The sequence below is a fragment of the Carlito syrichta genome, unplaced genomic scaffold (genome assembly GCF_000164805.1).
Source record: "Carlito syrichta isolate Samal-C Ts95f unplaced genomic scaffold, Tarsius_syrichta-2.0.1 Scaffold307058, whole genome shotgun sequence".
Taxonomy (NCBI): Eukaryota; Metazoa; Chordata; class Mammalia; order Primates; family Tarsiidae; genus Carlito; species Carlito syrichta.
The window spans coordinates 87,426-94,398 of NW_007251154.1; the positions used below are offsets into that span (position 1 = coordinate 87,426).

General features: G+C 58.0%; 2 protein-coding genes across 2 annotated transcripts in view; one reads left to right on the forward strand and one right to left on the reverse strand.

Annotated features, from left to right (window-relative positions):
* B4GALNT3 (beta-1,4-N-acetyl-galactosaminyltransferase 3) overlaps positions 1-2,243 on the forward strand; it is a 63,467-nt gene extending 61,224 nt beyond the window's left edge. The window contains exon 21 of the mRNA XM_021715400.1: positions 2,135-2,243. Coding sequence (XP_021571075.1) covers positions 2,135-2,243 — 109 coding nt within the window. The remainder of the gene's footprint in view (positions 1-2,134) is intronic.
* Positions 2,244-5,970: 3,727 nt separating this feature from the next.
* The window catches only part of NINJ2 (ninjurin 2), a 120,273-nt gene continuing 119,270 nt past the window's right edge, over positions 5,971-6,973 (reverse strand). The window contains exon 4 of the mRNA XM_008063815.2: positions 5,971-6,357. The gene's annotated coding sequence lies outside the window, so the exon portion shown is untranslated. The remainder of the gene's footprint in view (positions 6,358-6,973) is intronic.

A 6,973-nucleotide genomic window follows, 5' to 3' on the forward strand; every position in this document is an offset into this window, starting at 1 on the left:
TGGAAGGATCGCCGGAGCCCAGCAGTGAGGATGCGGTGGCCGGGAGCGGCCACTGCACTCCAGTCTGGGCGACAGAGTGAGACTCCAACTCAAAAAAAAAAATTTTTTTAAATCAGCTGGGAGTGGTGGAGCGCCTATAGTCCCAGCTACTCGGGAGGCTGAGGGGAGAAGCTGGCTGTGTTCTCCCTAGCCGGGTGATGTTCTCCTCCCCTCTGCACCTGCCTGGAGGGGGAATTCGACACTGCGGGAATGGATAGGGGAGACACAGGCAAAGGGTCAGGAAAGTCTCAGGGTCCTGCACAAGAGACAGTGAGGACCATCAGAGGGCAACAAGACACCCAGGAGGCTCTGGATCCCTGGAAGCCAAATGATGGGGGGAGAGGGGGCTGGAGAAAAGCCTTGGAGAAGAAGAACACAGCACAGCAGGGCAGGTGGCTGGGGGTGGGTGTGTTAGCAGGGGACAAGGTTGGGGTGCACACCAGCTTGTAGGAGAGCGAGGATCGTGTGAGTGGTGAGGAAGTGGAGGCTGTGTTTGTGGGAGATTCCTCTTTGGGGAAGTTCTCTAGGCCCGGTGCAATAGCTCAGGCTTGCAATCCCAGCATGGAGGCTGGAGGGTCACTTGAGCCCAGGAGTTCGAGACTAGCCTGGGCAACACAGCAAAACCTTGTCTCTAAGAAAATTGAAAAGTTACCTGGGTGTGGTGGTGCATGCCTCCGGTCTCAGCTAGTTGGGAGGCTGAGGTGGGAGGATCACCTGAGCCCAGGAGGTAGAGGTTGCAGTGAGCTAGGATTGTGTCACTGCACTCCAACCTGGGTGACAGAGTGAAACCTCACCTCAAAAAAAAGTTTGCTGCCAAGAGAAAGGGAGGAAAAGAGGATGACACCTTGAGATTTGAGCTTAAGCGGGGAAGAAAAGGTGTGAGAAAGGGTGTGATTGCTGGAATGGTGTGCAAAGGAGGTGAACAGGGCACCGGGGGAGGGGAACCTTGACAAGAAGACACTCTCTTCTCTGCGGGAGACACAGCAAGACGCAGCCACCGGTCACAGGGTACCTGTACTTGGCAGGTGATTCACATGTGTTACCTCATTTATTCCTCCCCAGACCTCAGGGAGGTGGGTGTAATTATCTCCATTTTCCAAATGGGAAAGCTGAGTCCAGAAGAGAAGTTAATAACTTGCCCCGTGTCAGAGGCTTAAAAACTAGGTCTAGCCCAGGTGTGGTGGTCCAAGCCTGTCCTCCCAGCACTTTGGGGGACCGAGGTGAGAGGATGGCCTGAGCCCACGCGTTCAAGACCAGCCTGGGGAAATTGCGAGATCTCATCTCTACAATAAATCAAAAATCAGCCAGGCGTGGTAACTCGTGCCTGTAGTTCCAGCTACTTGGAAGGCTGAGGCGGAAGGATCGCCGGAGCCCAGCAGGTCGAGGCTGCGGTGGCCAGGAGTGGCCACTGCCCTCCAGTCTGGGCGACAGAGTGAGACTCCAACTCAAAAAAAAATTTGGTCAATTTTGTGTTTTTCCCCCCTTGAGGGAAGAAAGAAAAGGAAGATGACAAAGGCACTAAGAGAATTAAAGGTGGCCAAGGGGGAAGTTATGGGAACTTAGATCATTCGGCTCTCATAAAGTTTTTTAGGTTTGTTTTTATTTTGGGTTTTTTTTTTTGAGTCGGGGTCTCACTCTGTTGCCCAGGCTAGAGTGTAGTAACATGCTCATGGCCACTGCAGCTTCGACCTGCTGGGCTCAGGCGATCCTTCTGCCTCAGTCTTCCAGGTAGCTGGAGCTGCAGGCGTGTGACACGACGTCCAACTCATTTTTTTATTTTTATTGTTGAGACGCGGTCTCGCCAAGTTGCCCAGGCTGATCTCGAACCCCCGTGCTCAGGCAGTCCTCTCGCCTCTGCCTCCCAAAGAGGTGGGATGACAGGCTGAGCCTCCTTGCCCGCTGTCATTAATATCTCCCATGGTGCTCTCTAGAGAGAGAATTATTATCCTCCTCCTGGAAGTACACAGACCGTGTGGCCCCAGAGCCCACACTGGCTGCTCACACCCACTCCCGCCTGCCCTGTGGGAAGCCAGGAGCAGCCCGAAAGGGACTGAGTGTGATGCAATGTCGTGTCGTCCCCCACCCCCCCGCCCAGGATCCTCCAAGCAGGCCTGGAAGTGGAGCGCCTCTCCCTCAGGAATTTCTTCCATCACTTCCATTCCAAGCGAGGCATGTGGAACCGCCGCCCGGTGAAGACGCTGTAGTCCTGAGGAGTGGCCCGCTGGACTGACCACTTCCCGCTCCTTGACTTGCTGTGGCTCCCCAGGGCCCCCGCTCGCCGCTCGGGACAGGGGGGAGGGAAGCAGAGCGATGGCTGCACCCCGAGGCCTTGGAGCGGACGCCCCGGCCACCGGGAGCTGTCCTCTCATGGAGACGGGGGCCGAGGTCCCCCTCCCCACCCCCCGGGCCTCCAGGAGGGAGGACTTTGGGAGAGAGGCCAGGAGGGGCCGCTGGTTCCAGGAAGGACAGGTTGCAGGAGGCGAGACCGGCTGGAGCCATTCCGTCCTTAGCCTCGAAGGCGCATTCCAGCATCCACCCAGGGCTTCCCCCGGAGCCTTGACCCCCAACTGGACACTCTGCTAGTGGACTTCTTTTCTTGGGGGTTTTCATTTTTTCTAACCGAAAACCAACACTGCTGCCCAGACGCGGCATTGACGGAGAGGAGCGTGAAACTGTGCGTTGAGGGACTGTCCCCACTTGCAGACCTCAGGCCCACACCTGCGTCGAGGTGTGTCCCTTGGGCACTGGCCCTTCCCGAGGAGCTGGCCCCACGTGGGGCAGTTCTCCATTCCACCCAGGCTTGTGCCTTCCAGAGACACACACATCTCTCCGCAAGCTGGCACCGATGCGGACACCTCTCTCCCGGTGGCCACCACAAGCTGGCACCGATGAGGGCATTACCCTTCCCCTGCCGGTGACGCTTACTTCCAACTGGAACGGGCAGCGTATTCCTGCCATGGCAGCGGGTGGGAGGTGGGGAACGGGCGGTGGGGTCAGCGGGCTCTGCGTTCCCCGCGCTGGGCAACCGAGCCCAGCAGAAGGGGCAAGCGGGGAGGCAAGGGAGAAAGCCTCCTCCCTCCCTGGCCTGCCTGCGGGGAGAGGACGGGGAGAAGCAGGATGGGGTGGGGACCTATGGGTCCGTTTTCCTTGAATGAGAAGAGAAGGCGGAGGGTCCGGCAGAAAGGGGTGAAAGGGAAGTGGAGACCGAGTCACCATCCAGTCGCCCTGCGGGAAGAGCTCCGGCCTCCCGGCCCTGCCTGGAAGAAGAGGAGAGGTGTGTGTGGGTGAGACCCCGGCCTGGGGACCAGGCCTGGGGACCAGGGAGCCGCGTGGGGCAAGAGGCTTGGGGAGGTGAGGCTATCACCCGAGATACCAACCCCGAGTGGAAGGGAGCAGGGGCAGGTTGAACTGGAAAGCGAGCGGTTTCAGGGAAAATGACCCTTGGCCTTCGAAGGCTATGTCCCCTCCTGTCCCCCGCCATCACACTCTCCTGCATTCAGAATCCCCGGGTGCTTCTGTGGCTGGGGGCTTGGCGGCTGCCCCCGTGGCTGCTGTGAACTCATGATGGTGCGCTGGGTACTGAGCCCGCTTGGGGAGGCAGCCCAGAGCCTCCTGCCGCGAGGAAGGCCTCGTGGGAGGCCAGGCTCAGTGGGTGGAGCTGGAGGGTCAAGCCGAGGGCTCTGCACTCCCGCTTCTGGGGCTTGAGGGGCATCCCCGCCCTCAAGGAGCCGGAGGGGCCGTGAATAGGCAGTGGCTTCTGAGTGCCATCCCGGCTCCCCGGGCTGTTGCCTTTTCTGGTGCCTGCTGAGGCCTCCGGGGCGTAGGCTGGGGCTGCCGTTGGCCAGCCGGGCTGCCACCCTTCTCTCCTGGCGTGGCACCGGAAGGCTGGAGCCAGCCCAGAGCCCTCCTGCTTCCCCTCCAACAACTAGGAGCCAGCCCGCCCTCCCGCCCCGCCATGCCCGGCCCGTGCCTTGTGTCTGATGTTTGTTACCTCCACACCACCTGCCTTAAGAGGAAGGGCCTGGCACGGCCCTGACTCTGCTGGGAAGCGTCTTGAGGATGCCGGAGGGTGGGGGGGAAGGGAGGCATTAAATACAGCATCTTCTTAGAAAACCACAAAGGTTCTTGTGTTTTCCTGTTGCCCTTCCTGGGGGAGGGGGTGGGCCGAGGGGCCCGGGTGGCCGTGCCAAGGTGCCAAGGGCCCTCCCCCAGCCCGCTCCATCCTTTGTCGCTGGTTCGGTCCCCCCTGTGGGAGACAGCCTTCTCTGCTGTGGTTTGCTCAGGAAGGGGACGGCATCGCTCCTGAGAGTAGACCAGGCATTTTCTGTTCAGCGGATTCACGGAGGTGGGTGATTTCCGTTGAGAAAGGCTGTGGACCCCTGGTGAAGAAGGCTAGACAGACATAGGCCTGGTGGGGTTTGGCCGGCAGCAGGGAGAAGCTTATTCTTTTGTTTTGTTTTGAGTTGGAGTCTCGCTCTGTTGCCCAGGCTGGAGTGCAGTGCGCACGGCCTCGACCTGCCGGGCTCCGGCAATCTTCCCGCCTCAGCCTTCCAAGGAGCCGAAACTACAGGCGCGCGCTACCACGCCCGGCTGATTTTTTGATTTATTGTAGAGATGAGGTCTCGCCAGGTTGCCCAGGCTGCTCTCCAACCCCTGGGCTCAGGCAGTCCTCTCACATGGCCCCCAAAGTGCTGGGATTACAGGTTTGAGCCACCGCACCCGGTGAGAGGAGCTTATTCTAAATAGCAGATGGGGTGCAGTGCCTCATGCCTGTAATTCTGGCACTTTGAGAGACTGAGGCAGGAGGATTGCTTAGGGCCAGGGGCCTGGGCAACATAGCAAGACCCCGTCTCTACAAAAAAATAATAAAACAGCAGATAGTCTCAAAGTCATTTCTATTTGACTGAGGGTGCTCTGCTGATATGTTTACAGGTGTAAATTTACCTTCTTTTTAAAATTTTTTTATTTTTTTGAGTCGGAGTCTCACTCTCTCACCCAGGCTGGAGTGGCACACTCCTGGCCACTGCAGCCTCGACCTGCTGGGCTCAGGTGATCCTTCCGCCTCAGCCTTCCAAGTAGGTGGAACTACAGGCACATGCCACCACACCCGGTTAATTTTTTGATTTATTGTAGAGATGGGATCTCACCAAGTTGCCCAGGCTGGTCTCAAACCCATGGGCTCAGGCAATCCTCTCACCTCGGTCTCCCAAAGTGCTGGGATTATAGGTGTGAGCCACCATACCCAGCCTCAAATTGAACTTCTTAGTTATATTTGACCTGGGCAAAGGTCGAAACTTGTTTGTAGGTTTGTAGTCCTTACACACATGCTTAAGAGAAGCTGATCATGTAAAGGCTAGACTACACAACAGTTCTTTTATTTTATTTTTTTGAGTCGAGGTCTCACTCTGTCGCCCAGGCTGGAGTGCAGTGGCATGGTCACAGCTCACCGCAGCCTTGACCTCCTGGGCTCAGGAGATCCTTGTGCCTCAGCCTCCTGAATAACTGGGACTACAGGTGCATGCCACTGCACCCATCTAATTTTTTTATTTTTTATTTTGTAGAGATGAGGTCTGGCTATGTTGCCCAGGCTGGTCTTGAACTCCTGGGCTCAGGCAGTTGACCCTTCTGGGCCTCCCAAAATGCTGGGACTACCAGCGTGAGCTACCAAGCCCGGCCTGATAGTGGGTTCTTACAGAGGACTGTGTATATATGCATTGACCAAAATGGCCTAATCTACGCTTTATGGAAGATGATGGTAAGCTTAAGACATCAGGGCCAGGAAAGTTGACTCAGAGCAGAGAGCATTCCCTCAAGACAGGGAGAGACTTAAAACCCTCTCACCCTCCAGACCTGGGCTCTGCTCCTGGGACCCCTTTCTCAGACGCAGATGGAGACCAACCTTCGGGGCTGAAGACAAAAAGATTGACTCAGTGCATTTGCAGAAGCCTTTATGGATAGAAACCACTCCATTTTACAGGAAGGGAAAACTGAGGCCTGCGGCAGAAGGAAGGAATAGGGTAGAGTCAGAACCAGAGTCCCTAAGCTGGGTGGCCTGGGCCTTAGGCAGACACACCTCAGGCTCAGGAGATGCCACCAGGCAGGTACGGCTGGCGGTACCGGCGTCTGAGCTCAGGACGCCAGAGCAAGGTGGAGTTCACTTGGACCAGCAGAAAAAGAGCACATCTCAATTCGGGCGCTGTGGGTAGGGAGCGAGGGTGTCCACGCCGCCCTTTTAGAAGCTCTGCGGGGGCGGTGGACGGTGCCGTGAGCCTGGCGGGTCAGCGAGGAGAGAGGCTGAGGCCGGGCTGGACCCAGTCGCTGTCGGGGGAGCAGAGAGAGGCCGTGAACCCAGATGGGCGATCCCAAGTGAGATGCAGATGCCGGCCCTGGATGCGTCTGGCAATCCCAGTGAGATGCAGATGCCGGCTCAGGAAGCCTGGAGTCGGACCCGTGGCCCTGTAAGCCCCCAGCGGTGGTGTGGTCCCGCTGGCCCTCGGACCCTAACCTGAGTAGCAAGGACTGCCAGACAAAGCAGGGAGAAAGTCCACCCTTCCTCTGCAGAAGCATGGAGCCAAGCCCCACAGCATTGCTTCTCACCCCACCCCAGGCCAGGGGACCATCGGCTCCGACAGCCAAGGAGTCACCTGTTAACAGACCCTGGGGGCTTTGGGCAGGCCTCACGGAGGCCCCACCCAAACTCTTGCAGGTGCCCTCCTTGCTCCTTGCTTGACAGGCCTTCCCCTCCTGCTCAGCGAGGGATTGGTCTCTTTAAGTCAGAGTCTCACTCTGCGCCCAGGCTGGAGTGCAGCGGCACGCTCACGGCCACTGCAGCCTCCACCTGCTGGGCTCAGGCGATCCTTCCGCCTCAGCCTCCCAAGTAGCTGGGATCACAGGTGCATGCCATCATGCCCGGCTGATTTTTTTTTTTTTTTTG